Genomic DNA, 27,306 nt, shown 5'->3' with positions numbered 1-27,306 from the left:
GGGAGGGATCAGATCGATACTTCCGAATCATTGAAACATGAAAGACATTGTGAATTTTCTCTATTTCAAGTGGCAACGCTAACTGATATGTCACTGGTTCAACTCTCTTTACGATCTCATACGGTCCAATGAATCTAGGACTAAGTTTTCCCTTACGTCCAAACCTCAAAACTTTCTTCCATGGAGATACTTTGAGAAACACTTTATCTCCAACTTGATATTCTATATCTTTTCTCTTTAAATCCGCGTATGATTTCTGTCTATCAGCTGCTGGTTTGAGATTACATTGAATTACTTGAACTTTTTCTTCCACTTCCTAGATCAACTTCGTACCCATAATTTCTTTATCTTTAAGTTCGAATCAATTTAAAGGCGTACGATATTTTCTTCAATAAAGAGCTTCATAGGGAGCCATTTTGATGCTTGATTGATAACTATTGTTGTACGCGAATTCAGCAAGAGGCAAGTACCTTTCCCATGATCCTTTAAACTCGATAACACAAGCTCTCAACATATCTTCCAAAATTTGGATTGTTCTCTTCGATTGCCCATCGATTTGAAGATGAAACGCTGTACTAAAATTCAACTGGGTCCCCAATGCTTTATGTAATGATTTTCAAAACCGTGAAGTAAATCTAGGATCTCGATCCGAAAAAATAGAAATAGGTACTCCATGTAGACGTATAATCTCCCTGATGTACAACTCTGCATACTTGTCCATGGTAAAATCAACTTGTACCGGAATAAAATGAGCTGACTTAGTCAATCTATCTACAATCACCCAGATGGAATCTCTTTTATTTAGAGTCAAATGTAACCTTGTTACAAAATCCATTGTTACATTCTCCCATTTCCACTGAGGAATAGACATTGGTTGCAATAATCCTGACGGAACCTGATGTTTAGCTTTGACTTGCTGACACGCCAAATATTTGGATACAAATTCCGTAATGTCTCTCTTTATTCCAGGCCACCAATATCGACTTTTGAGATCCATATACATTTTATTTCCTCCCGGATGCATAGTCAATGGACTACAATGAGCTTCCGTTAACAAGTCTTTCTTTAACTCATCATCATCTGGAATCACCAACCTCCCTTGATAATATAAGTTCCCATCAGCTTTCATTACATAATCTATGGCCTCTCAATTCCTTATCTGCTGTAACTTCTTTAAGCACTTTTCATCTCCAGCTTGCAATTCTTTAATTCGATCTAGCCATGATGGCTTGAGAGTCAATTCTGCACATATGTCACTATCTCCTCTTAACGATAGTCAGGCATCCAAAGCTCGTAAGGCTACAAACGTCTTTCGGCTTAAGGCATCCGCTACCACGTTCGCTTTCCCCGGATGGAAATCAATCACTACATCATAATCCTTTAGGAATTCCACCCATCTTCTTTGTCTTAAGTTTAACTCCTTCTCAGTCATCAAGTATTTCAAACTCTTATGGTCTGTATACAAATAACATCGTTCACCATACAAGTAGTGACACCAAATCTTAAGAGCGAAAACTACCGCAACCATCTCCAGATCATGCGTTGGATAATTCTTCTCGTGCGGTTTTAGTCACCTCAAAGTATAGGCCACCACTTTGCCTTCTTGCATTAACATGCATCCCAACCCGTTATGAGATGCATCACTGTACACTACATAATTTTTGCCAGATTCGGGTTGAATCAACACTGGAGCTTCTGTTAAAACCTTTTTCAGCCTTTCCAAACTTTCTTGGTGCTTCGGAGTCTATACAAATTTTACCTCTTTCCTCAATAACTTGGTTAGGGGTAATGCTATTATCGAAAAGTTTTTAACGAACCTTCGGTAATAGCCAGCTAACCCTAGAAAACTCCGAACTTTTGATACGTTCTTTGGAACTTCCCATTCTAAAATGGCTTCGATCTTTTGAGGATTCACTCGAATTCCTTCCGCATAAATCACATGTCCTAGGAACATCACTTCCTTTAACCAAAATTCACATTTAGAGAGTTTGGCATAAAGCTTCTTTTCTCTCAAAGTCCATAGAACGATCTTCCAATGCGAACTATGCTCTTCTTCTGCCTTCGAATACACTAAAATATCGTCAATGAATCGATCCAAATAGGGTTGAAATATTCGGTTCATCAAATCCATGAAAGCAGCCGGTGTATTTGTAACTCCAAACGACATTACGATAAACTCATAGTGACCATATCTCGTTCTGAATGTCGTCTTTAGAATATCTTTATCTTGAATCTTCAATTGATGATAACCAGAACGTAAATCAAATTTTGAAAACACTGAAGCTCCATTTAACTGATCAAATAAATCACCAATTCGGGGGAGTGAATACTTGTTCTTGATGGTCACTTTATTGAGTTGCCTATAATCAATGCAAAGACGCATGGATCCATCATTCTTTTTAACAAACAAAACTGGAGCTCCCCACGGTGAGACACTCGGTCTGATAAATCCTTGTCCAGTAATTCTTGTAATTGAATCTTTAATTCTTGTAATTCTTTTGGGGTTATTCTATATGGTGACATAACAATAGGTACAATCCCTGGCATGACTTCAATCTGAAATTCGACTTCTCTGTCTGGAGATAAACCCAATAACTCTGCAGGAAAAACGTTAGAAAACTCTATGACTATAGGAATTTCTTCAATTCCCCTCTCTTTTGCTCTCACATCCAGCACACTTGCAATAAACCCTTGACATCCCTGTAGCAATAACTTTTTTGTCGACATCATTGATATTACATTAGCCAACGGGTTCCATCCTTCACTAAATACAATAATTTTTATACCTTCTAAACTTCTCAACGTTACTCTTTTCAGTCTACAGTCAACATTAGCATAGTAATGATATAATCATTCTATTCCCAGTATCACCTCGAATTCTTCAAAAGGTAATTCCATCAGATTAGTAGGGAATTCAATTCCCTGAATCCGTATGGGACACCCTCAACACACCATATTGACTCGAGCACTGCGTCCTAACGAATTAGTCACTATTACGTCACTGCTAGTAGATTCTAACGAAATATTCATTTCTTTCACTAACTTGCTGCAAATATAAGAATATGTAGACCCTGAATCAATCAATACAAACACATTCTTGTCATACAATTGGAAGATACCTGCTATTATCTCTGGGTCATCTCTATCCTCGCTAGTCTTGAGATTATACACACGATCTGTAGAACGTATTTCTTGCGGAGCTGATGAATCTGATTGATTTCTTCCTTTGCCTCTACCTCTTCCTCTATGGGTAGCCGAGGCAGACCTCTCTGGCTGAGCAGATTCACCAGGTAACATGGGACAATCCCGAAAAAAATGTCTGGTGTCCCCACATTTAAAACAGGCTCCAGAAATCATCCTGCATATCCCCAAGTGATTCTTTCCATAATGTAGACATTGTCTGACTTGGCTCGGGTTAGATCTCTCAACTCCATATCCCACTGACTGTTTTTGTTGACCCCTCATCTGATTTGATCCCTTTGCAGAAGATGCAACCGACTCTAATCTCGCTTGGGGTCAAGAACTCACATCTCTGCCACTTTTTGACGGTACAACACTCGATAATGCGCCAGATCTTTTTGAAGTCTGAACTTGAGAATCCCTGAATCTCTCATTTTGAGCTCTTTCCAAAGCTTTAGCACGGTTTACCACTTCTTGAAACGAAGATAAATTCAATACAATAAGCATCTCTTTCAGGCGAGGACGTAATCCCTCAACAAACCAATCACAAACATCATTCTCTTTAGGAATTAATTCCGCAGCGAAACGGCTCAACTTGTTGAATTCACATTCGTACTCATACACTGTACGATTCCATTTCTTTAGGTTCATGAACTCTTGCTTCATTTGTCGAATGAACTGATCTCTGATGTATTTATGCTTGAATTCTTCAAAAAACAAAGACCAAGTTACTTGATCACTGGGCATTCTCAAGGTAACGTTGGTCCACCAAATCCTTGCTTGCCTTCGGATTAATGAGACTATTCCATCCAGCTTCTCTGGATAGGAACAATGAAGTCCCTCAAGCATGATTTTTACATCATTAAGCCAAAGGTCCGCAACAACAGGACCTTCTTCGGCTTCACCTTTAAACTCTGGTGCTCCTAAACCCTTCAACTCATTTATAACATTCATTCTCGGAGTTGAAGTAACAGAAGGTTGAAAACGCGCCAATACCGCATCCAATATTCTGAAGAACACATCTTGATCACTTACAAGCACTCCAGAGGGTGTCTGATCTTCACTCTGCCTGGCCAAGGCAGGTGAATTACTGCTTTCAGCGGGCCTATCGTCTCCTGCTTCACTTCTAGAGCTACCATGTCCGGACATCTATAAAAACATACCCATATCATTCTATCAGCAAAACATCATACTTACCATTATATCATATCAGAAGTTTTCACTATTTTGTTGGCATGTATACTTTATAGGACACTCTAGACTTTGGTTTATGCCGAGAATCGACTAAACCGTAGCTATGATACAATTAAATGTAACACCTCCAACCCGTATCTGACCCAAATACGAGTCTGAGGTGTCACATTGACTTTTCAAACTTTGACTCTTGACAAAATTCAAGGAAAATTTAAAACCTTCATTAATATAAAATCAGTTTATTTACATAAAATAACCAAAACAACCAAAATCGATCAGAGCATTTTTAACTGATACTTTACTTACATGCCAACATACTATACACGACAAAATACATACTTTATCAGTTACTTCAGATCTGATCTTCTGGCAGTGCTGCTATTATTGCCCCTCCTATTTCGGTTCTGCTCGATTCTTGGTACCTACGTGTAAATCACTTACACGCTAAGTCATAGACTTAGTGAGGCATAACATAAATATATGCATACGCATGTATAACAATGAATTTATGAACATGCATCCTTACCATTGATCATGACATCTTAACTTGCATATATTTATTATACTATAACATATATGATGATAATATGCACATATAAGACATATATTTTTATTCTAATTTCACTTTAATTTATCTTTGGATTGCCCATGTACATTACTGAGAACAAAGGTATGTGAGTAAATAAAGGTTGTGCACTATGCTATCATCACAGCTCGTATAATTCCCTCAAGGGGCACTGAATATTTGTCCCGAAAGACCACTATGTCCCGAAGGACCACTGATTATTCGAAGAACCACTATGTCCCGAAAGACCACTGTATATGTCCCGAATGACCACTCCTTAAGAACTATATACATAATACAATGGACTAAATAAGTGTACCAAAGCACCACATATATGTTCCACAGAATTACATATATGTTCCGAAGGACCACATAGAACCCTCGACTCTTGGCATGCCAATTATACCTACAACTCTCATATTAACTCACATGGGCTTAAATATGAATGCATTTCTCATTTTCATATCTTCTCATCACTTTTCATATAAGCATGTATTTCACTTCATATACACACATGTGATCACTTTAATTATTTCACATATCTGGATTGATCCTCTGATAATTTCATTCTTTCATATAATATCATAGTAAAGCATAAATGAACTATACATGAAATCACTGTATCCAATATATATGTGGATGTATGTACATGAATATGAAATCAGGAATTCAACTATAAGAGATAGACTTATCGCAAGTCTTATCTCTATACAATTCTATCCAGTATGGGCACTCACCTGAGCCTTGCTTTGACTCAATTCTAATCTTTTGATTATTCTGGAACGAGATTACGTTCTAAATATACATAGTAATACATTGATACATATCAGTATACTAATTGATATATTCTAAACTATCACTCCTTAGGATAAAAAGAAAGCTATTTTTATCTTTTAATGAAGGTATGCATCGATGCACTACACCATGTATCGATGCATCCCTTGACGGGTGCATCGATGCACTATCTATGCATCGGTGCATAAATCCCATTTGATGTTTGTATTTTAAGTAGGTGCATCGATGCACTCCTCATACATCGATGCACTAATTGCATTCAATGTTCAATTATTTGATAGTGCATCGATACATATTGAATGTGCATCGATGCACACAACCTATAATTTGTATTTTAAGCCTGAAAATCATCAATTCTTCACTCAATTCTTCTATTTAAACCCCTATCATGTCATTAAACTCAACCATCATTACTTAAACCGACTTATATCCATAAAAATCATCTTTAACCTCAAAATCCTATCCCTCATATGTAATTCAAGAATCATACTCAAATTTCAGTATGTTCTAAATACAATTCTAACACTTCATATTCCTTAATTAGCATGATGACAAGTCAAATTTATCTTCAAATTCAACTTATCAACTCTTTTCCATAAATTCATTTAAAAACCCATTTTCTTTAATCTCTTAGAACTTCTTCATCTTGTTACTTTAAAACAAATTAAGCTTTCCATAAGCTTAATTAGCATCTAAGGATCAAAACCAGACTTAAATTTCAGCAAACCATTAGCTTTTAAGAAATCTCACCTTTGTTTTACCTTCTTCACGTGTGGAGAAAAAAGAGAAGAAGAGAACTCTAGAATCTTTTTTTCTTTTTTCTCTTCCATGTGATGTTAATATATAAATATCTATTCTTTAATTATTTCTCATGCAAATGACCATTTTATCCTTCTCTTCCTTCTTCCTTGCAATTTAACCCTATACCAATTACAATACTATTCAATTATTATGCTTTAGTCACCAATTTCTGAAGTTTTACAATTTAGTCACTAACCTGGTATTGAGGATGTTACACACATCATCAGTAGAATATGACACCCATTCAAACTAAAACAAATATATATAATTTTTATCAAAAGAATAATCTAATTATATAACTATAATCTAAAATCGATTTTTAAACATTAAAATTCATACCTGTGAGCCAGCCTTCTGATCGATGAGCACCTAAATTTTTTCTAAATCATCAGGTAGCTCCTGATGATTTTTCCTATCAGTAGACCACCTATTCGAGGAAAAAAATTATTATACGTTGTATAAAATGATTAATAAACGAAATCAGTTTTACAATTACCTCAATAGTAGTGGAAATACGAATGAGTTCTTGACAACGGGACATAAAAATGGCAATCGATACCATGCCCAAGACTGCAGCAGCAGGAGACATCCGCCGATAGCATTACGCCTGTAGTTAGTGGCTCGACACATCTCTCTGTATAGAAAAGCCAAAACTGTCGAGCCCTAACTGAGTGATCCGGCCAGATGAAAGTCGCCAAGGTGTCGCAACCACATGCAGTGAACTTGGTTGCGCAATTTGTCTGGCATCAACAACCCTCCTATCAGCTGCAGTATACATGCTCGTGCATACATTTTAACTTCATCCTCAGACGCGTCATCGCTCAAATCACGAAAATTGGCATCTAACCAATTTAACGGTATCCGACCACCGTTAAAATTTTCCAGGACACGTCCTAGATTATCCCAACACAAAGTAGTCCAAGAACCATGCGCGATCCCCGATATCACATCTCCATCCATCGAAAACCCCAGGTGCATAGAAATATCCTCAAGTGTAATCGTGCACTCTCCGCTCGGAAGATGGAATATGTGGGTTTCCGGCCTCCACCGCTCTACTAAGGCAGAAATCAGGTCTGGCTCTATCTTACAGTGACCCTGATATCTACCTATGTAACCGAATCCAGTATCTTCTAAATACGGCAAGACACGGCTAGGTATCACTAACTTAAGATTCCTAATAAAAAGGATCTAATACACGGTCCTTCTCCTAAAATTAAATAATTATAAAAATTAATTCTTAATCTAATAATCATGCATTAAATAAATCAACAAATTATTACTAATAATTTAAATTAAATTAAAAAGTTAAAATGTTACAGTATCAGTAAAGTGTCGAGATATATGATTTGCATCCAAGCGAAGTAAACCGTCTGCCATTTTATATCTGCAAAAAAATTAAATAAGTAAAATATTAAATAAATTAAATACTTAAATAAATTAAATATAAAATATTAAAAATATAATAAAATATACCATAAAAGAGATTATAAGAGTATTTGAGAGAAGTTGAGAGAAATTGAGAGAATTTGGTGTGACGAAAGTGGTTGAGGATGTGGGTATTTATAGGGAGGATTGGGGTGTAAAGCGTCGGGGGTATGGAGGTAATTATGAGTATAACGCGGGGCAGGGGGCGCGCCTTCCTGACGCGTGTCAGATTCACAGGTAAGGCGCGACCCCTGCCCCGCGCCTTATGTGTAATTACACACCTACCCCGCGCTTTACACACGTGTATTCATGTCAGCATAAGGCGCGGTTCAGGGGGCGCGCCTTACCCCACGTGGTGCCAAATCAGCATATAGCGCGGTGCAAGGGGCGTGCTTTACTGCTAAGGGTGTTAGATCGGGAAATATAGTCTGATCGGTGTTATATCGGTAAATATACCGGTCACCGGTGATTTTTCGGGAAAAACGTCGATTTTATGACGTATTTTATATTATTACTGACATATGGATTATTTTGTCACTGATTATTGTGTATTTCGTTTTACCTGTAAAATTGTATGTTTTATATTACTCAAATTGACTTTATGATTTTATTACGATTTTAAAATATGTTTTGAATTTTTTTACTGTAATACGCTAGATTTAGTCGTAACGTATAGCCTGGGTATAGGAGTTACAAGAAGGTTAAATTTAATAATAGAAATGAGAAAATAATTCAAAGAGTTAATCTTGATATTCTATTTTTATTCATCAATGATCCTAAATCAGTGTAAAATTAAACAAAATAATATTATTCTAAGACTTTTACATTATTTATGATAATCTAACAATACTCAAATTACATAAATCATAAAAATTACTCAAATTAGTAGTAGTAATTTTATAATAAGTTTAGCATGTAGCAATGGAATGGGCTTCTCATTAAAGAGCCTGAGGTGTAGCATAGTACAAAACAAACTTGGCCCAAATTAGATCTTTGCAATCTAATCAATATACCCTTAATGCAAATAATTCGATTTAATTAATTTGGAATTTTTTTTTTCAATTTAGATTGAATTTTATTTCTCTCCCATTATAGTTGTATTTTTTATTAAAAAATAAGCTAATTATATAAAATATTTATAATAATAGATTTTAATTATAATTATCTTTTTAATTAGAAATTATAATTTATTGTCGATAATCCTATCGTCCTAAGAGACATTAACACTCCGTTTCAGAACTCAAACTCTACCGTTAGAGATGAAAAATGGTCGGGGTGGGTGTAGATATCTCTTCTCCATCCACATACCTACCTAATATCTTTGTTTTCACTATTTACCCATCACTTACGATGAGTAAAAATTTTAAATCCACGTCTGCCTACGCGGGTACATTCTCAAATCCACCGCACGTCCACTATCCAACTGGATACCTATCACCTATCCCGTACCCGCCTATACTCGCTTATACTCGTCTAGTAGCAACCTCACAGATTACATAAACAACAAAATATAAAACAAACTCATCCATTAAGAAACATAATAAAATAAAGGTTTGTATGATAAATAAATATATAAAGTATATTTTATTTTTCATTTAAGTACTTAAAGTATTATTTGGTCAAAATAAACACCTAAAATTATCTTTTTAGTCAAAATAGGTACATAACTATTCAAACTTTTTCATTTAAGTTCTAAAAAAATTAACATGTGGTATTAATTAAAGAATATTTTAGGTACTTGACTGGAAAAAATTGAATACTTTTAAGTACCTATTTTGACAAAAAAAATACTTTAGATACATATTTTGATAAAAAAGATAATTTTAAATACTTATTTTGACTAAAAATACTTTAGCTACTTGAATGAAAAAGGTTGTATGCTTCAAGTATTTATTTTCTATATAAGTCTAAAATAAGCCAATGATTAATTCACTTTATGCCCTAACATTAGTTAAATTACAACGTTATTGTTACCTTATTATTACGCATTTCGATGAGCAAAAGCTGTCATGATCAATTATTTTTGTCAAAAATTAAGGTTTAGGTATTTTCTGGTTATGTTTGTAGCCAACGTTGGCTATGAAGATGTTATGGTTAAAAGACATTTCTTTATTATTGCACACATAGAAGAAAGCTTGAGGCACTTTATAATGTCGGGGCAATGATGCCAAATCCACAAGATCCAGAGCGCTTTAGTTTCTGGGTACAGTTAACTTTTTCGCCCATATGTAGCTAATGTTTTCTGTTCAAATTATTTTTCTGGTCCCTTTACTATGTTTAAATTTGACATTTAGTCTATATACTTTTATAACCTTATCATAAGGACTCAAACTTGAGATTTTATTTAAGTGATATCAAATTACTTACCACTTGAATAAATTTCGTTAGTGAAAAAGGGTGTTATTATTAATACACTTTCGTATTAGTCATATTATTCCCTCAAAAAATATCACACTTTATTCACTCTTAATGTATGTACAAAAATTTGACATTCTAAATCTAATCCTAATTTCACCTGAGGGGATTAGAATTCATGACCTAAAGAAATATAAGGAAACAAAAATGAATGGCTTAGTTAACCGATCAAATAAGACTTTCTATATGAATATTTTTAATTAAAAACATAATTGGTTAATAAAGTATACTATCACGTTACTTTTTAATAATTTATTTTATATTTTTTCTTTTTTTTACCTAAATACATAATTGAAAATCATTGACATGCCTTAACCCAACATTCACAGGAGGTTTAATCATGATTGATCTTCAGTATCAATAAATAATTGAATAAGTTGTTTGAGATTAACATTGATCAAATTAGAGTATAGGGATTAAGTTTACAGCTTATATATAATACAGGGACTAATATAAGAATTTGAACTTATAGGGACGTGCAATGCTTCAACTACCGCTTGTTGTTTAAACCTAATCAAACTCATTTCCTGAATAATTCTTCATTCCTTGAATGTACGTTCATCATTTCAAATTCTCTTATTTTTGCATGTACAATTTTATGTATAAAAACCTGAAATCCATTCACTTTTCATCAATCTCACTTTCTCAAGTCTGACCAGACAAAGATATGTAAATTCTGTTTTCTAACTACAAATTTCCATTCTTCTTCCCTCACGGGTCAACGTAAAAAGATATTCTTCAGCGCCAACGGCGGTGGCTTATACACAACCAACAACGCCGCCGGTGACGGAAGAAGCCGAATGCTGCGTGGCCGTCAGTTCAACAAGACCTTCAACCACATTAAAATCACATTCTTTTGCGGCTTCATTACCATCCTCGTACTTCGCGGCACCATTGGCATCGGCGGTTTGGGAAGCTCCCAAGTCGAAGCTAACATCAACCAAAACCTTATAGAAGAAACCAACCGGATCATCGCCGATATCCGCTCGGATTCCGACCCGGACGAACCTCCGGAGACTGAGACAGACCATAATATCACCTTCTCCCTTGGCCCCAAAGTTTCAAACTGGGATCAACAGCCACAGATTTGGCTTTCCCGGAATCTGGGATTCCCAAAGTTCATTAATGGAGAAGCTCGGATCATGCTGGTTACTGGTTCGGCGCCAAACCCGTGTGATAACGCCATTGGAGACCACTTACTTGCCGAAGGCGGTAAAGAACAAGATCGATTACTGTCGGCTTCATGGGATGGAAATTGTCTGTAACATGGCTCATTTAGATAAACAACTCTCCTGGTATTGGTCCAAGCTACCATTGATAAGGAAGTTAATGTTATCTCACCCTGAAGTTGAGTGGATTTGGCGGCTCGACAGTGATGCTTTCTTCACAGACATGGCCCTATAAATCCCGTTTTCCAAATACGAAAACCATAATTTGATCATCCATGGAGAACCGGATTTGATGGAGAAGAAATCATGGGTTGCTTTGAATACAGGGAGTTTCCTATTAAGGATCCGTCAATGGTCGCTGGATTTGCTGGATTCATGGGCGCCAATGGGACCAAAGGGTAAAATCCGTGAGAAGGCCGGTAAAGTTATGACGGCGAGTTTGAAAGGAAGACCGGCGTTTGAAGCCGACGATCAATCGGCATTGATTCACTTGTTGATTTAACAAAAGGAGCAATGGATGGATAAAGTTTTCATTGAGAATCAATATTATTTGCATGAGTACTGGGTGGGGTTGGTCGACTGGTCCGAGGAGATGATGGAGAAGCACCGGCCGGGGCTGGGGCACGAACGGTGGCCGTTTGTGACGCATTTCGTGGGGTGTAAGCCTTGTGGGAGTTATGGGGATTATCCGGTGGAGAAATGCTTGAGAAGCATGCAAAGAGCTTTTAATTTTGGGGATAATCAGGTGATTGAAATGTATGGGTTTCGACATAAAGGGTTGTTAAGCCCTAATGTTAAGAGGATTAGGAATGAGACGGTGACGCCATTGGAGATCCTTCATAAGCTTCATAGAGCTACTAACTAACCTGGGAAATATCACATATTTGTAAAGATGACGATAACAAAAGGTTGGGTCAAATTACATGAATAGTCCATGTGCTTTACTTAGATTTCGAAATTAATTCTTATATTTAATTTAAATGATTTTTTTGACAAATTTTAAATCTAATCTTACTTGGAAGGGTGAAGAATGAGAATACTCCGGGTGAATCAAAAACCTATAACTTAAGGAAATACAAGAGAACAAAGATGAACAACTTAATCAACCGATCAAATATACTTATTCATTTAAGTAGTTTCATCTTGTACTAAATGGATTTAAAAAAAATTATCTTGTGTAATTAACATATTCAAAGCATAACTGTTCATTTGACTGCGCTAGCATGTTATATCTAATATTATCGTACATATATATATCAATATCATTTAAATAAAATATTCTTATCAGTTAAACTTAAATTCGTGTTCAAACACGACGTATCAAACAGATATGGATCGAATAGACAGATAAAAGCAACCTCTTCAAACAGAGATGGATCGAAAAGACTGCTGAAAACAATATTACCTTTGACATAAAATCTCACAATCGTCTCTGATATCATCCCATAATCTCATATTCTCTTCTCCACTTGGATTTCCAAGCTCAGCGATTATACCTAGCTTAGCTGCTTTACATTAAATTTAAGCAACCCTATGAGATTTGCTCGACTCTGAGGTGTCATAAGACACCCAAAATGCAGATTCTTTAATACACTTACAATTGAAACATAAAAACAAAATGAGCAGAAATGTAAGTGTAGAACTGAAACATAAAATAATCTTAACCGAGTAGCACCGAAGGTTGAGGAGTAGATACATGCAACTGTCATTCCATAGGATTTGATTACATTCTTCATTACACAAACTTCCTTAAAACAAAAAGGACGCCAATACTTTAATTGTTTAAATTTGAACCATGGAAAACAATACAACTACTATGTTTGATCTCCATTTACATGCACTCCACAGGGCACTGGTTCCGAAGGAAGCACGTCCAACGCTTTGATCCGGCCGCTTTTCACCTGGTTCCGAAGCAAGAACATTTGCTCTGATCTGTGGTCCTTGCTCTTCTTCGGTAAGGACTTCTTTCAATGGAACACTACTTCTCCTTCTTCCACAGAGGTACACAAATATAATAAAATAAAATAAAGAAGATGCTCCATGAATATAAAGTGAATATCAACAATCATAACGTATCATCTTCCGGAGAAGACTCCCTCAATACCTCCTCATTGTCTTCTTCATCCTCGTCGTAATCAGCACAAGCAGGTTCCCCATTAAGATCAACAGTTATACCATTAGATTTCCTCACAAACTGCCCCCTCAATCGCGGCCTGCTCTCGGCTAGCTTTTTTCTATTTACATATCGAATCTTCTTATCGAAACAGCGCTCTTTCCTTTTCTGCCTAAATTTGACTAATGCTGCCTCTCTTCTGTCAACCTTACTTGGTTTCACTTCACTGGAAGATGAGTTTCCCACTGATGGCCACGAGTGACCTGTCGGCACCGGACCAGGTTGCATGCACATGTTAACCGGATAGTACGGAAACGGTGCCATCCCACTAGCATGTGGATGGGAATGACAATGTTGAAGGTGATTATATTGAGGTAGCACACCGAAACTTGCGTGATTTTGAAGTTCAAGGAGGCTGTTCTGAAACAATTGGGCCGATTGTGACATCATAACTTGATTCATAGCTCCCGACATATAGTATGAATAAGCATTTTGTGTTGGTAGACCAGATACATCATGTCGAGGTTCATTTCTTGGTGGCACAAGTTCCTGAAGAAACTTGTCTTCCCTAAAACTCTTTTGTTGTGAGAACTCAATTGATGCAGACCTTTCTAAGGAAAGTGAATCCGGAACACTGCTGCTGCTTCGAAAGTCATCGCCTTGTGAACAGTTTTCCCATGCTTCACCGTTCTCGTGTACTTGGGTACCATTAACCACTTGTTGACCGGATTGTGGAAGATTCGCTCCAAAGATCTTATTCTGAGCAGCATTTTCGCCATTAAGGATGGCCGCTTGAGAGCTGCTTTTTACTGCAGGTGACTTTACATAAATAAAGAAGGCTGACGACTCACCAATCTTTAGCTCACTCTTCTTTGGACCACATGCAAGTTGCCCTGCAAAAGATTACCAACATTAGGACATCTACTGAATAAGGGAATCAATGATTGAAAAAGTTTGGAAACCAGAAAAGAATCACAGCAGTAGTTTTCTGGTATTCCCATGTTATTACATGCAGGGATCAACCTAGGCGAAGGCAGTCACCCTAAAAATTTAAAATTACCATATATTTTAGATTTTTTTCTATGTATTTTCTATTGAAAATATGTTTTCGCCCCCTAGAATTTTATAAGTTCAAGTTTGCCCCTTGAAATTTTATAAGTTCATGTTCACCCCAACATAAAAATCCTGTGTCCATCCCTGATTACATGATAACTAGTGCTTGCATTATAAAGAATAAGAGATAAGTAAGAGACAGACTTGCATAAAGTCCCAGTTCTCAGCACACAAACTAGTATGCAATTAATCCTATGCAAAGCAACTCATTTTTGTGGTATTGGAAACTAAACAGAAATGTTATGGAGACAGATATCTAGCCTTCAAAGAAACATTAAATCCAGTGTCAAGACCTTGAAGAATTTCATATACATCTCATTTAATAAAGATCGCCAATTTTGACAAATTGGTGACGTAAAACATTCTCTGACTCAATTAATGGTAGAACAAAGCAATATCCCATGCATTCAAAAATTAAACGCTATACTGAAGACTAACGTTTTCCAAAGAATATGAAAATAGAAGGCAAAATTATACATCACTCCATTCCTTAAAATATCACATGCATCAATAGAAGAGCAGTCCACCTGTTCTCCGATCACTTATTCCTGGAACACCAGGACGACATTCAGATGAATCATTCTGTGGAGGCTCCACAGTAGCAGCAGCGAACTGAAAGACAAAAACACTTATTTGAACACGAACAACAAATTTCACTCTTTATACCAATGTTTGCCATATATTTGTAAAACCAAGTAAAGATTGTGAAATTACGACATGCACAAGTGTCAATATATATTACACACATTCATATACAACTTGCCTAACATGCCTAAGATTTTTTGGTTGGGGTTAATTTTTTACCCTTGTTTCGTCCATGCCTACAATTCCAAATTCTGCAAAGTAAATATTTATGACCATGGCTGCAAACTACCTGGATAATTGGTTCCACAGATAACAGATTCCATTTCAGGAGTATAAAATCACCTACTAAAAAATCTCATCACAAGAAGCAGTGGAGATTAACTGCAACAATATTAACGGGAAGACAATAACAATAGACACTTATTAAATCACATATCTTATAACCAGCAGCCATTTCCTAAAGTAGAAGTTAATGATCTCGGGATGCACATTAAACATGCTTTTTCCCTAATTTTAAAAGCACACAAATACGTATTTTGTTATCCAACTTCAATACTCACCTCTTCTTCCTGGTGGATAGGACCTCCCATCTCTGGATTGGTGCTCTTCCGGGACCTGTCAGCTGTGTCATCCGAGAACAGAGTGGTACTGTTTGTATTAGCATCACTAGGATCTGATGCCACCAGATCAAAGTCATAGTTCAAGATGTTCCTTTCTGCCAGACCAAGCTGCCAGAGAAAACATTTCAAATGAATATAAAAATAAGTTTCCGTTAAACATCCATACATGTCAAGTTCTGAAGGAATGTAAGTTAATGGTTTTTTTAGCTCTTTCTATATTTTTTACCCTAATTGTACTCTTATAGGCATAAACAGCAACGGAACTATTTTTACAATAGGGAGGAACCAAGTACAGCCCAGAAGAAAGTACAACTGAAACTAACTAGTAAAAGAAAACTGCTAAATAACACAAACCTCGCGCCGCCTTCTCCACATATGTGTCCACAAATTCAACAATTCATTGGTTCGTAATGGCTTGACAAGATAATCAGCAGCACCAAGCCTTAAACACTTAACAACAATAGAGACCTCATCCTGGGCCGACATCACTTATCATAGAAAGGAAAGAAAAATGCAATGATCAGACCACAAACACCTGAAGGAAAATTCAAAACAAAGAAAGTCAAACAGCTGAAGAAAAGAAGGTTAAAGGCAAACTTACTAATAACAGGAATCCGACGCAGTTCTTTATTCCGCATAATATACTTCAACAACTTCATTCCTTTTGACATTGGGAGGTCAACTTCAGCAAGTATGATATCAATTTCAGCTCCCTCGGCATTCAATGCATCAATAACTTGTCTAGCAGACCTTACTGAAATCACTGCAAATAAAAGGCAACACAGAATCATGAAGCTGATTTCTCTTCTAGAAGAAGCATATGGGAAGTGTCATCTATCATGAAACTATAGGGCACTCTTAGTGGAACTTAAGGATAGAAGTAGTACAAAAAGTAGCAGCAGCCTAAATAAGTGACACAATGAACATACTATGTTATACATGTCGAATTACACATAAGTCCTCATTTCCTGTATTACACTTTATCAGGTGTTTCCTTAGAGGAGAGTTCATTTCTTATCTTTCTTTCCTTTATTACCCACATCTTACTATAACTTCTCACTTTGGCCACGGTTCTCGGTTACAAGGAAAAGCATGAGAGTCAAAGGAACTAGAAGACAAATAGGCATGGCAAATTCATGTATAGCTAACATACCCTTTTTACCAAGTTCCCTAAAAGAGTAGCACTAGAGGGGGCAAAGCAAATCAAGTCAAAAGACTATGATTCAGTAACCAAAAGTAGAATAATCGGGAAATAAAAAGCATTATGGAAGAGAGTAATATATATCTGAGCATTCCTAGTAATGTTCTATACATGTTACAGCCTTACAAGTTACAAAGTCTTGTTTTTTCACACAAGAAAAGGGTAAGCTATTTTGTAGTTATTTATTTTTATCGAACTATAATAGTGAGTTTGCAACTAAAAAAACCAACCAGTTCCATCAACAATCATGGCATCAACTCACTTATCATCCTTTTACTTCATCAAGCATCTAAATCACACAAATCAAACAAAACCAAACAACATATGAAATTAACACAAAAGACAAAAATTAACAAACACTTTGAAAAGGAAATAAAATAGCTTAGAACTCCATAATAATGAAAAAGGAAAATTAACAAAAAGTGAAGTATACCCTGATAAGAACATCTCAAAAGAAGAAAAAAAACCTCTTCACAACTCTTGGTATCATTATCACATAGCAAAATCCTCACTTTGCTCCTGTCTGTAAACCCATCTCCCATTCCTCCTTTACTCTCCTTACTAAAATTCGACTCTTTGCTCTCCATATTCACACACCCCAAAAAAAACTTTTATAAACTATAAAAGGAAAACAAAAGAAAGCCCATAAAAGTCGTCCAATTTTCCTGATTACTACCCGTCCGTACACCCAGGCTAATAAAAGACTAAGCTTGATTGTTCATCTAAGCCGCTGTATCTTTTTCCACACAGTTAAAAGAAATGGATCAGACTTTCTACAAAAGGCAAAAGCTCAAGTGGACCCAATCGGACTGCAACGATCGATGGTGGGATGAACCATGAACGGCTAGGATTTCAACTCCCCCAAGGAACTAACCCCCGCGTTAAAACAACACGCCCAAACTGGAAGTGGAGATTTCCTAATCCTGATTTCTGGTAAAAGGCAAGTGTCGTTTTTTTTATTTGTTTTCGGAGGTAGACGGGGATAGTGAGGGTGACTAACGTGCGGTGGATTGGGGAGATGGATTTGGGGCGTTGGATGGAAGGAGGAAGGGGGTGCGTAGTGCGCGTTGCGGAGTAGGATAGAGAGATTGACGATGTGGCAAAAAGGAGGGGACAAGTGGAGGAGAAAAGAAAAAGCGAAGGGCTTTTGGATAGTTTGGTAGAGATAGAGAAAAGACCACGTCTCCTTCAGATCTTTACTTATTTAATCATTTCATAATAATACAAATCCGATCATCTTTGTTCCAAATATGTTCACTTTTGTATATCCAATTTAATAAAGTTACATTTCAATCACTTATGTATTATATTTTAATCATTGAATACACAGATATTGAGAACATACTTATATGGTTACTGCTCGTTTAGGCATTGTTTTGCACGTAATTCGCAGAACAATAAGTAGTCTTTATTCTCTCTCTCTTGTTTATGGTGTAGCAATAGGTAAGCGTTGCTTAAGGAGTGCCAGCATACGTTTCACGTCGATAACGGCGACTACAAGTGATCCATTGTGGAACAATAATTTGTATGCAGAATGAGTTATGTTTTTTCTTTTTTTGACAAAGTTATTTGTGTTCAACATTTATGTATGAAATCTACAGATGAATCATTTTAATCCTAAGAAACACCTAGTATGTTTCAAACCAAGCAATTCAGAATCAGATACGATAGTGATATTTCGCTTCTTAAATGACAATCTCATGCATATTATCTGCAAAAAGGGAAGACATTCATACCAAATTATACAAGAGAACTTACAAAAGCTTGTTGTTGGGTCTTTAATTTTGAGTCTTTGTTTTGCTCGAGTACCCGAGTCCAAATACATGGAAAAACTTGAAAAGGAGAAAAACAAAGTTGAATACACCGGTATTGAACTTGTATCCGACACCCCCGAGTCTGAGTAAAATATGTTCTAGGCATGCTTTGACACTTCTTAATGTATAATCAAGCAAAATTCTATCAAGTTTTAGGGTATCATTCATTGCAATGCAGATACAGATATCACACGTTGGAGCCAAGCAGACCATAAATCACACAGCCACTGCTTCTGCTCTTTTGCTGGTTTTGATTCCTCTAATAGCTGTTAAATTGTTCTTGCCACAAGAATTCTTTAAAATCTCTTCCAATTACATGCACAGAAAATAATACTAATAAATAATTCCCCCATTCATACCTTCTGCATAATCTTTGGCTCCAAACACAGCTGAACCAGCAACTAAAGCGTTAGCTCCAGCCTCAATAACCTGCCAGCAATGGATAACAATTCAATTTATATTTCATAAACAGATATCGTCAACTTCGGTACCGAGTTAAGCATTGAAGCCCGCATCAGAAACCAAAGTCCGGTACCCTCTAACCCTTTCCTCCTCTAAAGGATGTCATGACACCAAGGGACATCAACAAATCTGTTTCTGGTACTCACACCCAAATTCGAGTAACATAGGTATAGAGTGTATAAATGCATGTTGTCTGAAAGGAAAACCATGTGGCTCTAATGGGGTACCTTATATGCATTTTTAGGACCAACTCCACCATCCACTTCAATCCATGGGTTTACTCCCTGCATAGGAAATATAAAATGAAATGCCACTAGACCTTAAAGCACAAAAACATTAGATGATACCTACAGGCTACAGAGATGGGAGCTATTTATACCTTCTCTGCACACATTCTTCTCAAGTCCGAGATTTTCTTGACTTGACTCTCGATAAAGCTCTGCCCACCGAACCCAGGGTTGACCGACATAATCAAGACAAGATCAACCACTGTCCAAACACAAATGAGAGGTTATCATATCAATTTCCTTCTATTTAGCCAATGAACTCCTAAAATCTTTAGATGTTAGAACAATGCAGTGACGGATCTGCATAATTGTTGATTGTTGTGGTGTTGTAACACAAGCAGGCCTTGAAGTCTACATTATGAGTTGATTAAATTCTGATATTATTCCACTGGCAGTGTTCAGATGATGTCAAGTGTATTAAATAATAATCCTACATCTTTTACTCCAAGTTTCCTATAGGCAGTGCCCGGTTTAGATTCGCCATTTGGCTCTGGTAGGAAATAGGCCATGTAGGAATCTTCCTTTGACAAAATGAAAAGAATTTGCAGAAAGAAATAGAAAGATAAAAAAACAAAACAAAAAACTCACCGTCAAGTACATATTCTATTGTACTAAGTGGGGTTGCAGGGTTTAGGACAACTCCAGCTTTGGCACCCAGATCTTTTATCTATACAACAAGATAATTTTAAGGTACGAGTGGGGGTGGAAAACTTAATACTCAAAAAGCTGTAACACCGAAAATAGGGTGCGAAAACAGAACAGAAATTGTGCAGCCATTGCAAACGTCCTGATCATGCATCAATGCATAATTCTTTTATCATGTGTTTGAAGAATAGCTAGGACATAAGTTCAAAACATGAACTAGCTTGATAGGATGAATTCTACGAAATCATACAAGTTCCTAAGTGATTCCAAACATTCCTGTATCAGCGTATGATGTGGCATAAAGTGCAGATATACCATAAAAGATTGGTTGCGCAAAAATTTATTCGATGCTGGTTTTCAACCTAAAGCAGGCATCCATGTAGTGATTCTAAAATTAATCCAGATGACGGCATCCACATGAAACCGCACATTAGAAAACAAGGCTTACTTTTCTAGTCTATCTGACCTTATTTCTATGAATGCAATCGAGTTTGGGCTTTACTTGATTTGAATATAATATTTGATAGACTTCATTCACATCTTGTATGTATCAATAGTAGGGTGTGATAAGCTGCTGTTACCTCATTTTTATTGCGGAATATATAGGAGAAAGGCTCAGATAAAGAAAAATCTAACTTGATTAAGTGTACGATGCAAATGGATGGTTGAAGATTGTTCGCAATGAACACTAACGATGTCTGCTCCAGCCTTGATAAAATCTGGAACTCGTTGCTCAGGTTCCACAATCATCTGCAATGCATCCATATGAGGTTAGCAAATAAATAATACTGGCTGCTTAATGATAAGATATGCAAAAAAATAAAAAAATAAGCATACCAAATGCACATCGAGCGGAAGATCCGTTACAGGTCGTAAAGCATCAACCAAGAGAGGTCCAATTGTAATGTTTGGAACAAATCGACCATCCATGACATCAACATGGATCCAATCGCAGCCTGCCACTTCTACTGCTTTTACCTAGAAAATCACAAAAGTCAAACTTCAGAAGCTAGCTCCAAACTGAGTTCAAAATGTCATGGAGTTAATGCAAGAGAAGAGCAGCTAACATAGGGCATAGCTAACATGTTTACTATTGACATTGGCATAAAGTCAAATACCCAAACGGTAATGCAGACCATCCATTGTCTTTGTTCCAGAAACATGTTGCATATTTGAATGTTATAATTTACAAGAAAATCAATAGTAAAATAATAATAATAACGAACCTGCTCCCCCAGCTTTGCGAAATTAGCAGAGAGAATAGATGGAGAAACAATGATATCACTTTTAGAGAATTTATCGACTCGAGCTGTTGCCTTCACTGTAGAAACTCTCCTCCTAACAATTTCAGACACAAAGATATGTAATAGCATATTAAAACATTGTATGAGACCTGGAAAAAGAAAAACTCAAATCTGATCAAAAGTATACATTTATTGAATTTCTTATCAAATAATGTCTAACCCTATTATGTACAAAGACAAACACAATGTAATTATAACACCAGAGGTACAAGATATATTCCGAAATAGAAGAAACATAATTTCTAAAAAAATGACAATAGCCTTAAGATTTTGCTAAAAGTTCAGATTGTTTAAACTAAGAAAGACATTTTAAACATACTCCCCTCACTAAGAACAATGAGAGCAGAACTACTGTCCCTGTAAACCAATTGATGCATTCTAAATCGTTGGTAAATGGGCATTAAATGTTACTGCTAAGAACTTTAACCGTATCTGCTACTTATATCAAATAAATATGACACCAGCGCCTGCATTCTATCTGAAATAATCGAGGGAAAGGCGTAAACTTTTGAAAAATGTGCTAAAAGTTTAAAACTTTCAATGCAATTTTTGAGCGCAAGAACAAGGTGAAAAACTGAAAATAAATCAACAATCTCGCTCCTAAGTAAACACCAACCATACAAATTAACTTTCACCAACTTGCATATTCAGATTTCTTATATCAAACATCAAGAAATTTCAACAACTCTGAACTGGATTTTATTTCCAACACCCATAAATTTGCCTCTTTTTGCCATCTAAAACTATAATGAAAACAAAAAAGCTAAAAAGAATCCAAGAAAAAGAATGCAATAAAATAAAGAATAATACCTCGTGAAAGTAAGGGTCTTGGGTTGAGAAACATGGGACCTTAGAATCCCGAGTCCCCCTCCAAAGCCATTAATCTGGGTTGAAGAGCACAGTGAGGAAGCTGTCGACATCTTTTGCCTTATATTTTTCCTCTCTTATGTTTTGTATCTACAAAGGGGGAGTTGGTGGTGGTGGTTTGGTAGTGAAAGCTTTTAATGTTAAAAACTCACAACCAACAACAACAGCAACAGCAAGGCAAGCAAACAGCAGCAAAGACTTGGAAAGAAATCTGGAAAAAACAAATTAGGAATGGATTCATGTAATGATGACACGTGTGGTGCTGATTTGTGGTTATCTTCAACGGTTGGCTGACGTTCCATAATGGTGAGTTATGGTGTTTCGCTGGGGGATTAGGCCACCTTCTGATTTGCGTTGCAACTTCAAATAAAGGCTGTAACTTTAGCCATTTGTTCCTTTGGCCATTCATATTCAACCATAAGCGGAGTGTTAAAAGTGTTGGAATGAGAGAAATTTATAATAATATATATTATCAAAATAAACACAAGGTCAAATTCGGATAGGTCTATGTATTGTATTAATATAGTTGTGGTAGTGGTTGTTCTTATATTATTTTAGTTTTTTTTCGTAATGGTTCAAAAACAAATACTAAATAATTAATTGTTCTCCATTTCAACCTAAATTCTTTAAAAGACTCTCTCATGTTTTTATTATTTTTGGGTAAAATTTAATTTTATCATACCAGAGTTCATAGGTTAACGTTAAGCTTAGACAACCATCAATTTTTAACGAAAAAATAAGTTTAAAAAATATGAATAGTTAGGTGACCATTTTGTAACTTCTAATAGTTAGAGCAGAGGCGGACTCAGGAGCCTTCGTCAGGGGTTGCAAGAGCCCCAAAGGTGGCACTTTTGAGGGTTAACACTTGGATTAGGGGTGACACTTGTGGAGGGGTTGCTTGGGATACCCCGGGCACCATGGAGGTCCACCCCTGGATGAGGGGTTGCCCGGGATACCGAGCTCCATGGAGGTCCGCCCCTGAGTTAGAGGACTCAGTAAAATAATATCTTATAATCAAGAAATTATTTTGTAACCTTTAATAATCGAGAAAACTTAACAAAATAATATCTTATAATCAAAATACCATATAATTTATCTTTATTTTTAATATTTTATATTAATACATCCCATATTTGGCTTGTTTCTTACTTTCATTTATTGTTATTTTTTATTATAATCTTGGGTGAAACGTGTCATATTTATTTAACTGTTAGTAAGACTTCAAATAGATATATATATATATATATATATATATATATATCTCAATTATTATATCAATTATTTAATTATTACATTAAAGTTAAAATAGACATATGTTTTAAATTAAAACCAAATCATTTTATAGCAATAAGATCACTCAATTATAACTAAAAATTAATATAAATTACATATTTAACAATAGAATGAGTTATTTATAACAATTGATTAATTAAATATTTTTATAATTTTTAAAAATCTAATGATCCATTTGTAATTTTAGTACTAATCTAGTGATATGTGGTGTTTTTACCCTTTTAGAGACAAACGACAGCGTATCCTGGATATATGTAATATAGACATATGAGGATACGATGATGGTTGATGACAGAGGACAGAGTCCAAGACAGAGATCCATTGCCGCAAATTCATGTAAAAAAAAACTTAAGGCGCCAGTCAGTCAGTCCCAGTCACCGACAGATTTTGGTGAAAAAAAAAAACATATTTATCGCGATTCTTGTCTCAAGATCTCTCTAAAGTCTAATCTATACCCCTCCGTATCCGATCCCTACCCTGCCTCCTTCGCCTCGTTCTTGAAAGATCAACAAGAAAGGAAATGCTGGCTGACTTCCATGAGGTTTATGGGTTTCGTTGTGCTGGCTTTAATGCTTGTTTCTGTTGTTTTCTTGGTCTCGGCGGTGCTCCATGACCCACCCAGCGATGGGGGTTTGGAATCTGATTAAGATGTTAGTTTTCTTGATGCTTTGGAATCGAGTAATGAGCAACAAGTCAAACAGCACAAAGGTAACTAAAAAGTTTTTCTTTGGCTTAAAGTAAGGATTTTTATTTCTGAATCATTTTTATGGATTGGTTGTTAGCTTACTTGTTTATGACTAAAATGGTAGGCTACTTGAACTGAATGATTGAGTTGCTTAATCTCATCCTAGCTGTTGGATCTATGTCTCTACTGTTAATAAGGCTGAAATTCTAGATCCAATGTAAACTCATGTTTTGAACATGGATTATGTCCTTTAGATTTACTTTACCTGGTATTGTTGCCACATTGTATTTTCCATTGCGAAGCAAGGTACCAACCAAGCTCAAGTTCCCCTCTATATCAGTTTGTCTCACACAATAGGGCTGATTGTCGTGCCAAATTGCGTGAGTGTTGTGTAGTTTGCTTTAACATTTTGTTATTTCCATGCTTTTATCTATTGATTCTTTTGTTTTAAGTATGAATCTGTTGTTTTGCTGCCCTTTTTCGTGGGTTGAAATTTTCAGATTTCAGTACACATTTCAAGGGCACTATGTTCTTTTGCTGCTTTAATTTTGAGTGCACAATGGGAGTAGTGGGTTCGAATTCGAACCTTAATTCTCTCAACTTCCTTACTTTCTCAACCCAACTGATTGTCTATATAATTGTTCTTAGTCTTTCAATGTAAAGTCCACTACTTTGTTTTGTAATTTGCATCGACTATGGAAGTTACCCTAACTCCAACTCATTTCTTGGTTAACTTATGGCCTGAGAATAGATGCATTGCAATTGCTTCCATATGAATCATGGCCCTCCTCTGTTCTCACCTATTTCTTTTATTTGCTCAAATTTCGATAGCTGTTTTCTTAAATGTATTTGAATGATCTTTGTTCTCCCCCTTTTCAGTCGGAGGTCCAGTTGATGATATGCTCCGCCTGTTGAGGTGCCCAAGGATAAACTGCAAGGTGGACTTCTTGCAGCTAGATTTGATGAAACATCTTGTGCCAGCAGGTATCAATCGGTTTTATACCGCAAAGAATCACTACATAAAGCTTCACCTTATCTAATCTCAAAGTTACGGAGTTACGAAGCTCTTCATAAACAATGTGGGCCATATACCGAATCATATAACAAAACTTTGGAAAAGCTCAAGACTGGACATCACCTTGAATCTACAGATTGTAATTATTTGGTGTGGATTTCCTTTAGTTGGTTAGGAAATAGGATACTGACCCTAGCCTCGGCATTTCTCTAAGCACTCATTACAAATCGTGTCCTCCTCGTCGACCCTGGAACCGATATGGTTGATCTTTTTTGTGAACCGTTTCCGGAGGTCTCCTGGTTTCTCCCTCCATATTTTCCCCTGCCAAGTCAATTTGGCAGCTTCGATCAGAAATCACCTCATTGTTATGGAAAAATGTTAAAGAATAGCACTTTTGCTAATTCAGGAAGGTCTATATCGTCATCTTTCGTATATCTCCATCTGGTACATGATTATGATGATCAAGATAAGCTCTTTTTCTGTGATGAAGACCAAACTTCTCTTCTGGAAGTGCCGTGGTTGATCATGAAATCAGATAACTACTTTGTCCCATCTCTCTTTTTGATCCCCACTTTCGAGCAGGAACTCGGTAATCTCTTCCCGAGAAAAGAAACGGTTTTCCACTTCTTGGGCCGATATCTCTTCCACCCTACAAATCAGGTTTGGGGACTTATAACCCGATCTTATCAAGTTTATTTAGCTAAAGCAGATGAAAGGATAGGCATCCAGATCAGAGTATTTGACACTGGGACCGGTCCATTCGAACATGTTTTTGATCAGATAATTGCTTGTGCCTTGAAGAAGAATCTGCTGCCCGAGATCTTCATGGAAAAGCCGATAACCAATCAATCTCAGAAGTCTAAAGCTGTGCTGGTTACATCTTTGAGTGCGGGTTACTTTGAGAGATTAAGGGACATGTACTGGGAACATCCGACCGCGACTGGGGAGATCATCGGATTTTACCAACCGAGCCATGAAGAGCATCAGCAAACGGAGAGGCGGTTTCACAAACGGAAAGCACGGGCTGAAATGTATTTATTGAGCTTGACGGATGTGCTTGCAACGATTGTTGCTCAAAGCCTTGGAGGATTGAAGCCATGGATGCTGTACAAGCCGGAGAACCAGACGGCCCCAGTTCCGCCTTGTCGTCGAGTCATGTCGATGGAGCCATGTTTCCATGCTTCGCCCTTTTATGATTGTAAAACCAAAAGAGGCATGGACACAGGTGCAGTGGTTCCTCATGTAAGGCACTGTGAAGACATGAGTTGGGGTCTTAGAAAGTGAGTTATAAGCATAGTTTTGCTCAGTTTTTTTGTTGTAGAAAGTAATATTAAATCAAATGTCCCTTAAGTTTGCAACATTTTTGTGCTAATTGGTTCAATGGTTGGGTTATGCAAGAGTTGGATCTTAGACAAGGATTTCAACAAATTTGAGATCAAGTGCTATATAATTATAATTTTTTATTTAAATTTATTATAAGATTATATAGATATTATCTATATGCATTAATACATGTGTGTGTGCATGCGCACTTACCCCAAACAAAATTGGTGTATGAAGCCAGACTTGAACCAATTCAACATCAAAAACCAGCCACGAATTTGGTGGAATATTCTCACTTGTTCCTTCATTTGTATAGGCCTGCAACATAAACCCCAAACAAAATTTGAGACAGGGAAACGAGCTCGGAGTAGTGTTTAACAAACTGAATCACATACAGCACTGATGGTGGAACAGTCAGTCTTCGTTTGCCGCACG

The 27,306-nt window shown here is 36.4% G+C and overlaps 2 protein-coding genes and 2 pseudogenes across 3 annotated transcripts; 2 read left to right on the top strand and 2 right to left on the bottom strand.

Moving 5' to 3' along the window:
- Positions 1-10,121: 10,121 nt before the first annotated feature.
- On the top strand, positions 10,122-12,409 carry LOC120199101 (annotated as a pseudogene).
- Positions 12,410-13,311: 902 nt separating this feature from the next.
- LOC120199114 (two-component response regulator-like APRR1) lies at positions 13,312-17,945 on the bottom strand. The gene is made up of 6 exons (XM_039200310.1): positions 17,610-17,945; positions 16,577-16,738; positions 16,330-16,463; positions 15,916-16,083; positions 15,298-15,382; positions 13,312-14,550 (listed from the first exon to the last, which is right to left on the bottom strand). The coding sequence occupies exons 1-6, from the start codon at positions 17,761-17,763 to the stop codon at positions 13,610-13,612; spliced, it is 1,644 nt and encodes a 547-aa protein (XP_039056241.1). The 5' UTR covers positions 17,764-17,945; the 3' UTR covers positions 13,312-13,609.
- A 930-nt stretch (positions 17,946-18,875) lies between these two features.
- LOC120199115 (ribulose-phosphate 3-epimerase, chloroplastic) lies at positions 18,876-22,678 on the bottom strand. Of its 2 annotated transcripts, XM_039200313.1 has the most exons (10): positions 22,499-22,678; positions 21,611-21,722; positions 21,222-21,362; positions 21,021-21,134; positions 20,328-20,406; positions 19,832-19,941; positions 19,680-19,736; positions 19,350-19,419; positions 19,164-19,256; positions 18,876-18,894 (listed from the first exon to the last, which is right to left on the bottom strand). In XM_039200313.1, exons 1-9 carry the CDS (start codon positions 22,606-22,608, stop codon positions 19,207-19,209), a joined length of 843 nt encoding a protein of 280 aa, XP_039056244.1. In that variant the 5' UTR covers positions 22,609-22,678; the 3' UTR covers positions 18,876-18,894; positions 19,164-19,206. The 2 variants fall into 2 exon arrangements, with proteins under 2 accessions (XP_039056244.1, XP_039056242.1); XM_039200311.1 differs by lacking the exon at positions 18,876-18,894 and having other exon boundaries at positions 19,116-19,256.
- Positions 22,679-24,129: 1,451 nt separating this feature from the next.
- Positions 24,130-27,006, top strand: LOC120199100 (annotated as a pseudogene).
- The last annotated feature ends 300 nt before the right edge of the window (positions 27,007-27,306 follow it).

The sequence above is a fragment of the Hibiscus syriacus genome, unplaced genomic scaffold (assembly GCF_006381635.1).
Source record: "Hibiscus syriacus cultivar Baekdansim isolate YM2019G1 unplaced genomic scaffold, ASM638163v2 tig00005352_pilon, whole genome shotgun sequence".
Taxonomy (NCBI): Eukaryota; Viridiplantae; Streptophyta; class Magnoliopsida; order Malvales; family Malvaceae; genus Hibiscus; species Hibiscus syriacus.
The sequence above is the reverse complement of the archived record's forward strand: the minus strand, read 5'-3'. Positions and strand labels throughout refer to the sequence as shown.

Coding starts and splice junctions, on each gene's coding strand:
- LOC120199115 (XM_039200313.1), bottom strand. CDS start 22,608: ATGTCGACAGCTTCCTCACTGTGCTCTTCAACCCAGATTAATGGCTTT. Junction 21,363..21,610: donor TCGCAAAGCTGGGGGAGCAG/GTTCGTTATTAT, acceptor GTGATTTTCTAG/GTAAAAGCAGTAGAAGTGGC. Junction 19,420..19,679: donor GTCCTAAAAATGCATATAAG/GTACCCCATTAG, acceptor CATTGCTGGCAG/GTTATTGAGGCTGGAGCTAA.
- LOC120199114 (XM_039200310.1), bottom strand. CDS start 17,763: ATGGAGAGCAAAGAGTCGAATTTTAGTAAGGAGAGTAAAGGAGGAATG. Junction 16,084..16,329: donor TGTGGAGAAGGCGGCGCGAG/GTTTGTGTTATT, acceptor TTTCTCTGGCAG/CTTGGTCTGGCAGAAAGGAA. Junction 15,383..15,915: donor CTATCCACCAGGAAGAAGAG/GTGAGTATTGAA, acceptor TTTGTCTTTCAG/TTCGCTGCTGCTACTGTGGA.